Source organism: Bos grunniens, chromosome 29, assembly GCF_055505025.1.
Source record: "Bos grunniens cultivar Pamir isolate PY7600 chromosome 29, Bosgru_T2T1.0, whole genome shotgun sequence".
Lineage (NCBI taxonomy): Eukaryota > Metazoa > Chordata > Mammalia > Artiodactyla > Bovidae > Bos > Bos grunniens.
The window spans coordinates 3,575,563-3,590,431 of NC_141193.1; the positions used below are offsets into that span (position 1 = coordinate 3,575,563).

General features: G+C 63.1%; 1 protein-coding gene across 13 annotated transcripts in view; it reads left to right on the forward strand.

Annotated features, from left to right (window-relative positions):
- The window catches only part of SHANK2 (SH3 and multiple ankyrin repeat domains 2), a 566,663-nt gene that overhangs the window by 544,630 nt on the left and 7,164 nt on the right, over positions 1 to 14,869 (forward strand). For 7 of the 13 annotated variants that reach the window (XM_086383908.1, XM_086383906.1, XM_086383910.1 and 4 more), the window contains 4 exons: positions 2,058 to 2,188; positions 3,753 to 3,864; positions 4,617 to 4,637; positions 6,040 to 8,443. In XM_086383908.1, the coding sequence (XP_086240034.1) occupies positions 2,058 to 2,188; positions 3,753 to 3,864; positions 4,617 to 4,637; positions 6,040 to 8,443 (2,668 nt within the window). The remainder of the gene's footprint in view (positions 1 to 2,057; positions 2,189 to 3,752; positions 3,865 to 4,616; positions 4,638 to 6,039; positions 8,444 to 14,869) is intronic. The other 6 variants (XM_086383907.1, XM_086383909.1, XM_086383911.1 and 3 more) reach the window with 2 other exon arrangements.

Sequence of the window (14,869 nt, forward strand, 5' to 3'; positions counted from 1 at the left end):
CCTGGGACCCCAAGACCACAGTGTCTGCCAGCTCGGTCCAGGCCTGTGAGGATCCTGGCTCATGGTCCAGCCTGCTCAGTGGGGTGGACCAGCCCTGTGAGCTGGGCAAACCCCAGACGTGGACTTGCGGGGTCCCGCTAGGGACAGGAGGTCTCAAAGACCCAGCTGTGTAACTGTCTATGTCAGGAACTCCGTCCTGCTCTGGAGCCCCTCACTGGGCCCCCACGGGAGGCCCTGCAGGCTGCAGCCACTCGGCCTTGCCCTAACGGGGGCATCCCCTCACCCGGGGGAAGGGCAGCATGCCTGAGCTGCATGGGCTGAAGCTGAGGCTGGGCCCAAGAAGATGGCCAGACCCGTGGATGGACGTTCCTGTGCAGGAGCCAGCCCTGGCCCCCGCCATCCCTGGAGAAAGAGCCACACCCCAGCAGAAAAAAGGCCGGCAGCCAGTGAGGGGCCTGGATTCCGGGGACGGGCCAGGGGGACCTGCGGTCATCACAGACCTGTCAAGGGGGCCACCCGAGGACCCCACGTCCCACAGCTGGAGGGGCAGGAGGTTGGGGAGCCCAGCACAGCAACAGTGAGAGCCCCACCCGGAGAGAACCCCGGCCCAGGCCTGAGGGCACCAGCTTCACGGAGGAGGCGCACTGCTGGGACGGGGGTGGGCACAGGGCCTCGCGAGGCAAGAGGGTTCCTGGCCCCGGGAACACAGCAGGCAAGAGCACGGTGACCGTGGCTGGGGGGTCCCCACCGGACACAGGTGCTTCCGACCAACTCCCAAAGGGCGGACACTTACTATGTCCCACACAGCCATGGGGGAAAGGCTGGAAGAGCTGTGGGTCCCAGGGCAAGGAGGATTGCTGGGGGATCCCCCCCATGCTGCCGCCGCCTGAACCCCTCTGCCTTTCCAGGCCAGGTGCGCTGGCACTGTGGGACCCTGGCCCTGGTCCAGGACGTGGTCCCGAGAAGCCAGCATCCTGCCTGTTGGTGGTGGGCTGGCCCCCTCGGGCCCCTCTTGTTGGGGGTCTGGGGGAACTTTTCCAGGGGCCGAGCTCCTCCTGGATGGCCCCTACTAAAGGCAGCTGCTGCAGCAGCTTAAACCTAGCACCAGGGTGCCAGTCCTGTGACTCAGCACTGCCCTCGCAGCTTGGGGTCTGCCAAGACCCCAGAAGCCTGGGCCTTTCTGACGGCACGAGTTTTGTGGGGCATCACAGGACCCCAGAAGGGGCTGGGGTTCAGCTCGTAGAAGACCCCAGGCCATGGACAGAACGCTCTGGGACTGCAAGGAGAGTGCAGTGCTTCACGGGGTCCCACCAGGCCCTCCTCACACTGGCTTCCCGCTCCCCAGGGGCACCTCCCGTCTCAGCAAACCAGGGTCCCCTTCCAGACACTGATGCCTGAGTGCAGTTGCCGGGTTCCCCCCCCCCAAAAAACAAACATTTAAATTTACGTTTTCAAATAATTTCTTAAGCTGTAAGCATCACTAATAACTGATCCTCAACTTGCTTATTCACAAGCCACTGAGAAGGTCCACCTTCTGGGGGGAAGGGGACCCCACACACACAGCAAAGCCTAGACTTCCACTGGCTTCTGAGTTGGGGGGCTACCTCTGCTCCCGAGCCCCACCCCTACCTACACCCACACTGCCCAGTCGCCTCCATCCTTGGGTGCTGGGTCCTGAGACCCTAGCAACTGCATTTACAGAGGAGCCACAGGTCTGAGCTCTTAGAAAGAAATCCCCAACGCTGACTGAGCTCCCACCTCCCGGAATGAGCAGCGCTAGTGTGAGCAAAGCAAGACCCTCGAGCCCCAGGGCCTTGAGGGCTGCGTTGCGGCTGGGAGGGTCTCCTCTCCCTCCCATCCACATGCGGGGCGGGGGGCCGGGTCCTGTCCGTGTCCGTGCTTGTGGCTGAGGCATGCGTGCTCCGTACCACTTGCACGAGAAAAGCTTTCTTCAAACGCAAAAGGCACGTGGGCACTTTGCTAACAGCCCCCTGCCCCATTGTGTTTTGGGGCCTCAGTCACTGACGCCCATCCTGACGGTCCTGTTTCCGTTGCAGATAAACCCGAGGAGATCGTCCCAGCCTCCAAGCCATCCCGGGCTGCCGAGAGCGTGGCGCTGGAGTCCAGGGTGGCCACCATCAGGCAGCGGCCCACCAGCCGGTGCTTCCCCTCCGTCGCGGACATGAACGTGAGTGGCCGGGCCGGGGAGGGGCTGCGGGTGGGTGTGAGTGGACTGCGAGGTGCCGGATCACCCTCCCTGGCCTCCACACCCGGAGCTCTGATCTGAGCGCACCAGGCGGGCACCCCAGTCCAGGGGAGACCGGCAGCAGAGGACTGACCACTCACCGTGGACCCGCTCCCTTGGCACTGAGGGTCTTCCCACAGGACACCTGGGGCAAAGCAAGCCTCCAGGTGGAAGAAGCCCAGCCCACCCTCGTGGCAAGCTGAGTCCTAGCACACACCAGGGATCCTGCGTCTCCGAGGTCTCAGGCCCCCATGAGTCCCAGGGGCCACGTCCTGCCTGGGAAGTGGCGGAGACCACTGGCCGCCAGCCGAGCCCAGCAGGCTGCTTCTCTCAGGTCCCAGACATGGCTCTCTGCACCCCCAGCTTCGAGCCTGTGGCCAGAGCTCAGCGCTGTCCGTGACACTGAAGTATTTTCTCTGACTCCGCTTCAGACTGACTCACTCTGTTTAATCTTGCCTTTTCTTAATAATGGCGAACCGGCACACTCAGATGGCAAAGAATCTGCCTGCAATGCCAGAGACCTGTGTTCGATCTCTGGGTTGGAAAAATTCCCTGGAGGAGGGCATGGCAACCCACTCCAGTATTCTTGCCTGGAGAATCCCATGGACAGAGGAGCCTGGCGGGCTACAGTCCATGGGGTTGCAGACAGTCGGACACGGCTGAGTGACGGACACGTGCGCTTTCTTTCACCTTTCTCAATGACACCGTGAGTGTCATTAATTTGGTGTGCTGGTTTCCTGTAATACACATTAACGGTAACAGGATGTTCATGCTGCCCCCCCATCTCAGGCCCTCTGGGAGCGACTACCCTTCGTGGTAGCCCCACACCCACCCTGTCCCAGAGACTCCAAGCCCAGCACCGCCAAGAGAGCAGGACCGGCTGGGCGGAGCCCAGAGCCCGGTGAGGTGGGGTCTCAGAGGAGCAGACCCCTTAGAGCTCGCGCCCAGGTATCCTTGGGGCTCTAATCCATCTGTGCCCTGAGTCGCCCTCCAATGCCTCCGGGTGGGGGCCGGCCAGCAACCTCGGCTTTGCAATCCAGAAGCGGCAGGCGGGGTGGGGGCGGCCAGGGGATCTGCTCCCGGTGCAAAGGAGGGGCGTGCCAGGCTCCTCCCAGGCCAGGGGAGAAGGGCAGGGCCTCCACAGGTCCCACACGCTCGCTCGCTCCGCACCGCACTCGGCGGGTCCCCCACTGCGGCCACTGCCGTCTGCTGCCCTTGGAGGCGGACGTGGCCAGGGTCCAATGCCCAGCGCCGGATGCTGTTTCCTCCAGGACATGCGTCCTGGCCCTTCTCTTGCAGAGAGACGTCAGGCAGACCTTGGCTCCACCGAGCAGGGGCCACCAGGGTTTTGAGGGCAAGGAGGGCCCCCTTCTGGGTCCTGGATGCTCAGGTGCTCCCAGGACAGCTGGGGGAAGCCAGGTGGCAGGGCTCCAAGGCCAGGGCACCATGTCTGCCGGCCACGGTGGGGGCTGGTCCGCTATGTCTCACTCGGCTCTCCGGTTTGCAGTCCGTGTACGAACGCCAGGGCATTGCCGTGATGACGCCCACTGTCCCCGGGAGCCCAAAGGGCCCGTTCCTGGGCCTCCCTCGAGGTACGATGCGAAGGCAGAAGTCAATAGGTAAGCAGCGTGGCCGCACCCACAGAGGTGGCCCTGGGCCCTCGGCGGGGCCCCTCGGTGACCCCACGCCTGCCCACTGGAGGGCAGGCCCCCAGTCTCACCCCGGGGAGCCCCTGACCCTGTGAAACTTCCCTACCCTCTGGAGTCCAAATCCAAGATGACCTCCGACCTCACAAGCCAAGTATCCGTGATGATAGCAGCAGGGGGAGGGTCCACAGTCCAGACGGGGTGTGGCGGTGGGCAGGCGAGGTTCTGGGATCCCCTCACCCCTGCCCTGCGTGGTGAGTGACCGGCAGGGTGGGCCCATACCCCCGCGAATGGCCACGGCCGCGTTCTGGGGTGCATTCAGTGGACACACTGCTTGGGGTGGCCGGGCCGGTGTCTCGCTCTGTGGGGGGAGGGCACTGATGCCATCTTGTTGACGTCACTTGCTTCCTACCGACTCGGTTCCGAGCGAGGTCAACTCGACCCCCTGAGCCCAGCCCTGCCTGTGCCGCGTGAATGCCAGAGGCCCTCCGGCCACCTGCAGACACGGGGCGTGTCCAGCACGGGGGCTGCGGCCAGCGGCGCTGTGGCTAGTTCGAGGGGGGCCGTGGCAGGCAGGACCTGAGTGATGAGGGACGGCGGAGGTGGCGTCTGCGGGTCCTCAAAGCCCCCGCCCCGAGGAGCTCAGGGCCCCGCAGGGCGGCGCGCACGCCACCTCCTGCCCCAGCTCTCGAACTGGTCAATAACAATCGATTTCCTCCTGTCAGACAGCAGAATCTTTCTATCAGGTGAGTGGACCTGACAGTTCGGAGTCTGTAATGTGAATGTAACGGTTCCCTCCATAAGGCGTATTCGTAAATCACTCCTTGGAGGCACACGGGGCCACGGGCCGTGTCCCTGCCTGCTGGGATGCCCTCCCAAGAGCCGTGTGAGATTTGGAATACCCTTATCGGGCAGAAGTTTCCTTTGGGATACGCTACTGGAGTCTGCCCCGGGAGCTTCTTTGATTGAAGTTCTCCATTCTGTTACCGCTTTGAAAACCCTGCATGGCCCCCCATCGTGATCTGCGTACCTGTCTCTCCGCGTCTGCCTCCCGCTTCCCAGGTCCAGAGTGCGTCCTGGTGATGTTTTTTATATTTTGAACTCTCGGAAAGAACCTGGAAGCCCACCTAAAGGGCACCCCGGAGCTCTGGGCCCCAACACGGCCGTCTCCCCCGCGGGTCCCCAGGACCCTCTCACCCAGCCCCACAGGCTTCATTCGGCCCAGCCGTGAGTGGGGACCTCATGACTGACCCCCAGTTGTGCAGTTGGACCGTGATGAGTGGGGACCGTGGTGAACCGCCAGGCCTATCAGCCCAGCCCAGAGGGTCTCAGGACCCAGAGGGGCTGTGTTTGCTCGGATACTACTCCTGGGGTCCTGGTTAGAAGGTCAGGGCTGACCAGCCATCCTACTCGGAGCCCAGGAACTCCAGGACCCTTGGGGGGCCCAGATAAGTCAGGCAACAAAATGGGCCGCTGTCGAGCGGACGAGGCCGCCCTGGGGACCGAGGCCCCTTCCACCTCCCTCAGCCAGTGTAGCAGCTGGTGTGCCCTTTCCTCTCGCTTCCAGTGGGCAGCTTCACAGCCTCAGTCCCAGACCCCAGAACGCCTCCCTGGGCAGCCTGGCCAGGTCTGAAGGAATAGAAGCCCCCTGATCCCAGCTGCCCCATCCCCCCCACCCACACACACACACGCACACACATACATGCAGTCCCAAGGAGTGGGACACCCTCACCGCCCTGGGTCATACCACTGCCCTGGGGAACTTGGAGGGTCGTGCCCGGGGGGCAGGCAGCCCCCATGCCCACACCCTTGTCCCCCAGGTCCGTGGACAGGAAGGTGGGGCGTTCCTCCTGGCCTCCAGCCGCTTCTCCCAAGTTGCGGACAGCCCCGGGGAGACAGACAGGACAGCCCACAGACAGGACTCAGCAGCACGCACTCTGGGCCTCCCGGTCCCTGTCCTGTGTCTGGCTCGGAATGGGCCACATAACCTCTTGACATTGTGGCTTGTGTGCTGTGTTCCGTGAACAAGTGTGCATCGTGATTCCTCGTGAGTTTGGAGGAGACTTAGCGTGTCACACCACCCTCAGAGCATCGCGGGGCTGTCTGTCCTCACCGTGATGTAAATTTAAACCTGTCTTCTGCTTGTAGGGATAACGGAGGAGGAGCGGCAGTTTCTGGCCCCGCCAATGCTCAAGTTCACCAGAAGCCTGTCCATGCCGGACACCTCCGAGGACATCCCGCCCCCGCCGCAGTCAGTGCCCCCGTCTCCACCGCCACCCTCCCCCACCGCCTACAACTGCCCCAAGTCTCCAACTCCACGAGTCTACGGGACAATCAAGCCCGCGTTCAACCAGAACCCTGCCGCCAAGGTGTCCCCGGCCGCTCGCTCCGACACGGTGGCCACCATCGTGCGGGAGAAGGGGCTCTACCACAGGCGGGAGGTTGACCGCTACTCCCTGGACTCCGAGGACCTCTACAGTCGTGGCGCCGGCCCCCAGGCCAACTTCCGTGGCAAGAGGGGCCAGATGCCCGAAAACCCGTACTCCGAGGTGGGGAAGATCGCCAGCAAGGCCGTGTACGTGCCAGCCAAGCCCGCCCGGCGGAAGGGCATGCTGGTGAAACAGTCCAACGTGGAGGACAGCCCCGAGAAGACGTGCTCCATCCCCATCCCCACCATCATCGTCAAGGAGCCCTCCACCAGCAGCAGCGGCAAGAGCAGCCAGGGCAGCAGTGTGGAGACCGACCCGCAGGCCTCGGAGCAGCCTGGCCAGCTGCGGCCGGACGACAGCCTGACCGTCAGCAGCCCCTTCGCCGCCGCCATCGCCGGGGCTGTCCGCGACCGCGAGAAGCGGCTGGAGGCCCGGAGGAACTCCCCAGCCTTCCTGTCCACGGACCTGGGGGACGAGGACGTGGGCCTTGGGCTGCCCGCCCCCCGGGCGCGCCCCTCCAAGTTCCCCGAGGAGGGTGGCTTTGGCGAGGAGGACGGCGTGGAGCCGCTGTCGTCACCGGCGCCCCAGGAGCCCGAGAACCACTTTGTGGGTGCGGGTGAGGCCGGAGCTCAGGGTGAGGCTGGCAGGCTGCCGAACGCCCCAGGCCAAGCCAAGGCGCCGGAGGGCAGCCCCGCGGCGACCCCCCGGAGCATCAACATCGCCGGCCCCGAGAACTACGTGCACCCGCTCACGGGGCGGCTGCTGGACCCCAGCTCGCCGCTGGCCCTGGCGCTGTCAGCAAGGGACCGGGCCCTGAAGGAGTCCCAGCAGGGCCCCAAAGGGGAGGCCCCCAAGGCCGACCTCAACAAGCCCCTCTACATCGACACCAAAATGCGGCCCAGCGGGGAAGCGGGCTTCCCTCCGGTCGGCAGGCAGAGCGGGCGGGGGCCCCTGCGGAGGCAGGAGACGGAGAACAAGTACGAGACGGACCCGGGCAAGGAGCGCAGGGACGACAAGAAGGGCGTGCTCGTCAGCATCGTGGACGCCTCCCAGCAGAAGTCCGCCGGGCTGCTGATGGTCCACACGGTGGACGCGGCCAGGCCGGAGGACTTCCTGCAGGAAGAGGACGAGAAAGCCGACCCGGAAACGCAGCCAGACCATCTGCCATCCGAGGCGCCCGAAGGCGCCCCCGAAACCGAAGGTGCTTTCCCGACCCCCGCAGGCCCCGAGCCCACGGCCGCCGCCACCACTGCGCCCAGCAGGACCATCGTGGCGGCGGGCTCCGTGGAGGAGGCGGTGATCCTGCCGTTCCGCATCCCTCCCCCGCCTCTGGCATCCGTGGACCTGGACGAGGATTTTATTTTCACAGAGCCATTGCCTCCTCCCCTGGAATTTGCCAATAGTTTTGATATCCCCGATGACCGGGTTGCTTCTGTCCCCGCTCTCTCAGACCTGGTCAAGCAGAAAAAAAACGACACCTCTCAGTCCCCTTCCTTGAACTCCAGCCAGCCAACCAACTCCGCAGACAGTAAGAAGCCGGCTGGTGTCTCAAACTGTCTGCCCGCCTCATTCCTGCCGCCCCCCGAAAGCTTTGACGCCGTCACGGACTCCGGGATCGAGGAGGTGGACAGCCGGGGCAGCAGCGACCACCACCTCGAGACGACCAGCACCATCTCCACGGTGTCCAGCATCTCCACCCTGTCCTCCGAGGGCGGGGAGAACGCGGATACCTGCACAGTCTATGCAGACGGGCAAGCCTTCATGGTTGACAAACCCCCAGTACCTCCCAAGCCAAAAATGAAGCCCATAATCCACAAAGGCAACACCCTCTACCACGACGCGCTGCTGGAGGAGGACGTGGACAGCTTCGTGGTCCCCCCGCCTGCACCTCCGCCGCCGCCTGGCGGGGCCCAGCCCGGCCCCACGAAGGTCATCCAGCCAAGGACCTCCAGGCTGTGGGGGGACGTCTCCGAGGTCAAAAGCCCGATTCTCTCAGGCCCAAAGGCGAACGTGATTAGTGAGTTAAACTCAATCCTGCAGCAAATGAACCGAGAGAAATCTGCAAAGCCGGGGGAAGGACTGGACCCAACGCCAGGAACCAAGCCCGCCGGCCTCGCCCCCAGGTAAGTGCCCTCAACGGGCATTTCTCGTCCAGCGCTGACCAGGAAGTGCCCCGGGGAACAGCAGCACTCCCGAAGCAGACGCCAGGAGGGCCGCGCCCGGAGCCGGCCACGTCGGCCTCCTTTCTCCCGGCCTGGACTCCGTGCCGCGGCCCCCCTACACAGAGACAGGCCATGAGACCCGGCCACACAAGCCGTCCCCGCCGTGGCTTCCAAGGAGGAGCCCTGCTCTCTCCTCCCACGTCCTCCAGATCTGCCAGAACCCCGAAGGGCCATTCTGGAACCCCCCCAGGAGGTTTCAGGGGAGGGGGTGTGCCATCCAGGGGGCATGTGGGCAGCCGGTGGGCAGCGTGCGATCGAGGGTGTGTCAGAGGCTCTGCTCCCCTCCCTCGTGGTCTGAGGCTGGGGAGGGGCTGGTTCTGGACCTGGTGCCCCGAGTGAAGACCCCAGAGCCCACCGGAGCAGGGCACACGTCATGGCAGAGGAGCATGCAATCGTGCCCACGTGGGCGCCCACAGTGTCTGGCAGAGCGTGAGGTCCTGCCTCCTTGGAACGGGGGACCCACACAGGGAGCTGGTCCCAGACCCAAGCCCCGGGGCTCTGCCAGGCCCCAACTCGAGCCCGCGCCTCCCGCCCTCATTGTCTGTGCTCTGTGGCCCTCGCCCAAAACACACCACTTCCCGGGTCCCCCAGGCGGCGTTCTCCTATCCTCCGGCTGGTCTTTACTCCCGCGTTTCACTGTTGCAACTGACGAGGTCACTCTTCACACGCCTGCTGGGCAAGGCGTTTGACTCGAACACCCAAGTCCATCCATCAGCAATCCCGCAGGAGGCTGGGGTCCCCAGAGCCGTGACTTCGCAGCTCTCTTTCGATGTGGGTCCAGCAGGTCACACGGCTGGTCCTCAGAGCGCTGACAAGCCAGCATCCACAGAGAGACACACGCCAACCAGCACTGTTTTCAGGGGCCTCATTGTTAACTGGCATTCAGAGTCCTTACAGGGTCCCCACTTCTGGGAGACACGTGGACACACACACGTCTTGAGAGGCACACACTTGAGTCTTACACACTTGAGAAGCACCAGGAAATGTCGTGGAACAGCGCCGGTCTTTAGCTGCTAGGTTATGTGAAAATACAACAATCAAGATGCTTTCTCTCTTTCACCTTTGACAAAAGCCTTGGATGTGGGTGAATAATGTTTCTAACAGCTGCTGGGGAGCAGGTGGTAGTGACACTCATTTCTCGGAAGGGACGATGGAGACACCGGGAGACGGGCAGCCTGTCCACGGGCACAGGCAGCGGCAGGCAGAGCCGGGCCAGGCCAAGGGCTTCTGACCGGCGCTTCCGTCTCAGTGACGTCCGCGGTACGGAAGACGTAGAAGGCGTCTTCTCTGGGCAGTGTGGGAGGCGGCGTGCTCTGCAGGACACTGCCCCCAGAGGCCGGGGCCTCTCTCAGTGGCATCCAGACTGCTGGCCTCCCCCGCCCCTCTCCTGGCTGGGTGAGCTGCTCGGGGCTCATGGCAGAGGGGTCTCAGCGGCAGGCATCCCTTGGGCTTGCCTGGGTGGGAGGGGACTCAAAGCAGAGGTCGGCTGGTAGAGTCCTGACGGACTTGAAGGGTTCAGGCCCTGCCTGTGATCGACCCCACGGTCTTTTCTATTATTTATAACCCGGTGCCCACACGGCACAAGCAGTCACTGACATCTACGCACTCCCAGATGCAGGACCCTGGGCAGCACGGGCCCAGAGGCGGGGCCTGAATACTTTCCCCGGGGTGCAGACAGGAGAACCGGGGTCAGAGGGCGGAGCCCTTGGCCTTGAGCCCTCAGCTGGAAGGCACAGTAGCAGACCTTCAGCCTGGGGAGCTGCCTCAGGGTTCCACTTCTCCGCTCTCCTGGGTGGATCAGCCTAGAAGGAGGGTCACCCAGCTTAACACCCGCAGGGCCGAGCTCACCAGGGAGGGGCTCTTCTGAGGCCTCCGGAGCCCCTTGAGTCCAGTTGATGCCCGGAGGTCTTCCGTGCATATCTGATGACTGAGAACCTGCAGGGCGGTCCCCAGGCGTCTCCACACGCTGCCCCCCGCTCCCAGGGCAGTGGCCCCTTCCTCCCTGCTCACTGCTCACTGAGTGGGACCAAGAAACTGAGAGGCCTGGGCTTCAGCCAGCCAGGCACCAAAGCCCAGGACCTTCCCAGCCAGGGCGCATCTGCCTAGATGTCTCATCCCTACTTAAAGTGCATCTAACAGTTAAGAGCTGTGCACGGCCCTGGGCAAAACAAGGCACCAAATTAGATGAAGGGAATTCCCAGTGAGGGAAAAGAAATGAGCTTGCTAGGGAAAACTGAAAACCCGCCACGCTCTTTCAAAGGATGGATGAACAGGTGCACGCGCATTTCCATGGAAACGGTCTGACCGCCCCAGAGCTACCCCACGAGCGCCGGTCCCCTGCAAGGGTGGAGACCAGGGGCGGACTTGCCCTGCTTTGGCCCGTGGTTCCTCCTCCGCTCCGCGGTGCTGCAGCCCAGGTCCAGGTCGGGGAGAAGATGCTGAGCACCCAGGCCCTTGCTCACTGGGGTTCAAGACGAACCTGAGCCCTGAGTGAGTCTCTGCAGCTGTGACGAGTCCCCAGAAATCAGGGACGACGTGGGTTCTGCCACCGTCTGGACTGCAGGCGCGCGGGCAGGACGACGACGAGGACGGGCCCGCCGCCCTTACCTCCCGCGCAGCCGCAGCGTCTCCCCAGGCCTCATCCGGAAGCACCCCCTCACCCTGGAGGGAGGCAGACGGGGCTCCCCTGGCCACCCGGGCTGAGTTCCCCAGGAAGGATCTCGTCTCTGGACACAGCGTCCACCAAGATCGAAGCAGAGCTCTGCTCAGGCCAGTGCCACCTCTGGGGGAGTCGGCCACCCTCCGGCTCAGTGCCAGCCCACACCCGGGGGACGACCCAGGGCGCCCAGAGAGGCGCCGACACCCCAAGGACAACCTCCCCGCCCCAGCAGCCCGTTCTCAGAGCCCTTTGGTACTCCAGACCCACGGGCGCACGCCCCTCACTTCAGGGCGCAGGATGAGTTCCTCCAAGTCACAGAGCTGAGAAGCCAGAGGGACACTCACCTTTGGCCCCGGAGCCACAGCCCATCCCCGTGACCTCCCGAGGGGCTCTCTGCAGGTCCGTAGTCAAGGCGCCCTGGGCCCTCGGGAGCTGATCACCCCGTGTGCCAAGCACCATGCCAGGCCCCAGAATTCCTCGCTGAACAAGGAGACATCCAAAGTCTCTGCCACTTTGAAGAGCTACATTCTCAAGGGGGAGCGGATATGAAATAACAAGACAAACCCAAAGCGCACGGCACCAACTACAAAGGGATGAAGATGTCCTAACGGGTCATGACCACGGGCAGGGTGGAGGTGACCCTCCTCAAGGAAGTGGCATTTGAACGACCTGAGATACAGCCGGGCAAAAACCCGGGAGCAGAGCATCCAGGCGCTGGGACCAGCGAGCACGAAGCTGGGGGGCCGGAAGGCGTCCTCCACCCGGAAGAAACCGGCCAGCGCAGAGGGAGGGGCTGCGTGGAGGGTCTCCGAGCGTCTCGCGTGCCAAGGGGAAGGGCTGTGTCTGAATGGCGGCAGCCCTCGAGGACTTGAACAAAGGCTTGGCACAACCTGCCTTTTTGTCTCGTGAAGCTGACCCAGCAGCTGTTTGGTCGGTGGGTCACAGTGACGCAGGGAAACCCGGGAGCAGATCCACGTGCAGTCCCTCTGAAGACCCCAGGCAGATGGGAGTCTGACACATGCACTTTGACCTTAAACAGAGGGGCTTGAGCCAGGAGACCAGCATTGTTTTAAAGCAAGACAGCTCTGCTTTGTCTGCACTCCCACAGGAGCGGAAGGTCAATGTGGGTTTGGCTTTCGTTCTCTGGCCTTTGGGAGGAGGACCAGAGCTGTGAGTGGATGCTTGCAGGGGACCCCACTGGCTTCCATCCAGGAGCCCCTCTGGACCCCCTCACTCTTCTGGGTCCTCCGGAAGAGCCTGGGACAGGCCTTCACCTCCCGCAGGCACCGATGGAGCTCCAGGCCCCCCAAGGGAGGTGGGGTTCAGGCTGCCTGTTGGGGCAGCACTGCCCAGTTCCCAGGGGTGCCCGCCCTGAGCACCCACACCCACTGCCTGGCCCGGCCGGCGCCTCCGGCTCCTCACTGGGCTCTCGGCAGTATCATCCTGAGAGCCTCTTGGTTTCAAAATAAATCAATTTGGGTTGTTAAAAAATTATCTCTGCCCAGCTGGTCCCAGAGCACAGACTTCGGAACTGACTCGATAATGGAAGCCGCTTAATGGCACTTTCATCACCTTGGTGCCGTCACGGAGGTTTTATCATTTCACAGCAGCAATTGAAATGTTAAGGGAGTGTCAGTGACTGAAGCTGTGGGTAATTAGGTGAACGCGAGCCGCCGCGTCTCCTCGCACACGGCACGCAGAGAGGCTGTTCTGGTCCGGCTGCAGCATCTTATCCTTCAAGTGCCATCCGCAATCCAGCCTGGACGCCAGGACTCCTCAGCCAACGTGTGTCGGGGGTTGGCCACTGCCCCCTGAAGACCCGGCCCCTTCTCGACCTGCACAGGTGTGTCGGAGGGGCCGCTGAACTCAAGGCAGCCTCGCAGCCCCCACGTCCGGCTCCGTCTGCCGGCCTGGCCAAGTCGCGTGACTCCCTGACCTGGGCCGCCAGCTGCCCACATCCATGCCCCACCCCAGTTCACTCCTCAGTTTTCAGGAGGACCCCACGCGGGCCAGGCCCAGGACGCAGACCTGCCGGGGCCCTCGTGGCCACCTTCCCGATCTTTTTAGCACCCAACCTTTAGAAACGTTAATAAAGACAGAACTTAGACCAGTTTGGAAATAAGCGCCGTTTACACGCACGACAGGGATTCATCCGACAAGCTCAAGGGGACGCACACAGGACACAGGGGTCTGGCGGGGCATGCTGGGGGGAGGCTGTGCGGAGAGGGCCCAGGACTCCGAGGCCGCCTCGCTGGGCAGCCTCTGGCCCACAGCCAGCCACTGTCCAGGGGCCGGACCGCATCTGTAAACACGATGGAAAGGCCCCTGAGCACTGGCTTCCCCTTCCCCAGCCAACCTGTGCTGACTGATGAAATAACAGCGCGTCTCCGAGCGTGTCATTAACTCCTGATTTCTGTTTTAATTCTCATGTTTCCATATGGATTGGACTGAAGAGGCAGGATAGAGAGTAATAATCCAAGAGAGGGCGTGTGTGCGCGAGCGTGTGTGTCTCTGTTTCTAAATCGGGGCAACAGATTCTTGTGTGTTCCACCCGGGAACCCAGTGGTTGCTTAGCAACGAAACGGTCTCCGCAAGCAGGAGATCCAGTGAATAATACCCGTCTGATTGAGAGTAAATCAAGCCACTGAGGAGGAGGGCAGGATGGACCAGCCCCGGGCAACCTGCACGCAGCACCGCGAACGCTCTGGTTCCTCTTTTCCGTAGCGACGCCCCACAGGGCCGTGGGCAGGCCGCAAGCACAGAGCCGAGTCTGACGCCCCCTTTATTAGCGGCCAGCCTCTCAACCCTCAGTGCGGACTTGACACAAAGCACGGCCTCCCTGAACAGGCGTGCGGATCGCTGCCTCCCAGGCTGCGGAAGACAGAGGGCAGCCGGGAGCCCGGGTCTGGATACCAGCAGGGAGCCAGCTCCCGGGCCCACACGGGGAGGCTGACATCCCCCTCTCAGCACCCTCCTGGTCTCACAGGGCAGATGTTTGAGCTTCCCCCGCTGAACACGCAGAGTCAGGCCCCTCTGACGTTGTCCTCCAGGCAGCTGCACACTGCCCGCCCCGCTCTGCGGCCAGAGAGGGCCTAGTGTCCGGGCCTTCGCTTTCATCTCATCCATCGAGAGAAGCTGCTTTTTTTTTTTAATTGTCATTAATTTTGCAGTGTTGTCTCAACCCATTCCCTCTTGTCGTTTCCATCTGCTCCCGTGACGGGTGGTAACAGAAGAGGGTCGTGCTGAACAGACGTAAGTGCCGCGTGCAGAGCCCCCTTCTCTCTGGTGTGCTGTGCTGTCCCCCGCTCTCACTGCCCAGCCGTGGGTCTGCTTCTGACGACGCGCGCGGCTGCCTGCAGAGCCCTCTTTCTAAAGAGCATCCCAGCTACCTGGGAGTGGCTGGGGTGTTCCCCAAGGGAGGGTGGTGCTAATGCCCACCCTCTGGCTCAGAGAGACCCACGGGTAAATGCAGCCTGGGTCTAACGAGCTGCTCTCACCAGGGGATTAACGTGCCTCCTGGAGAAGGCAGTGGCAACCCACTCCAGTGTTCTTGCCTGGAGAATCCCAGGGACAGGGGAGCCTGGTGGGCTGCCGTCTGTGGGGTCGCACAGAGTCGGACACGACTGAAGTGACTTAGCAGCAGCAGCAGCACTTTACAAAGCCAGCGA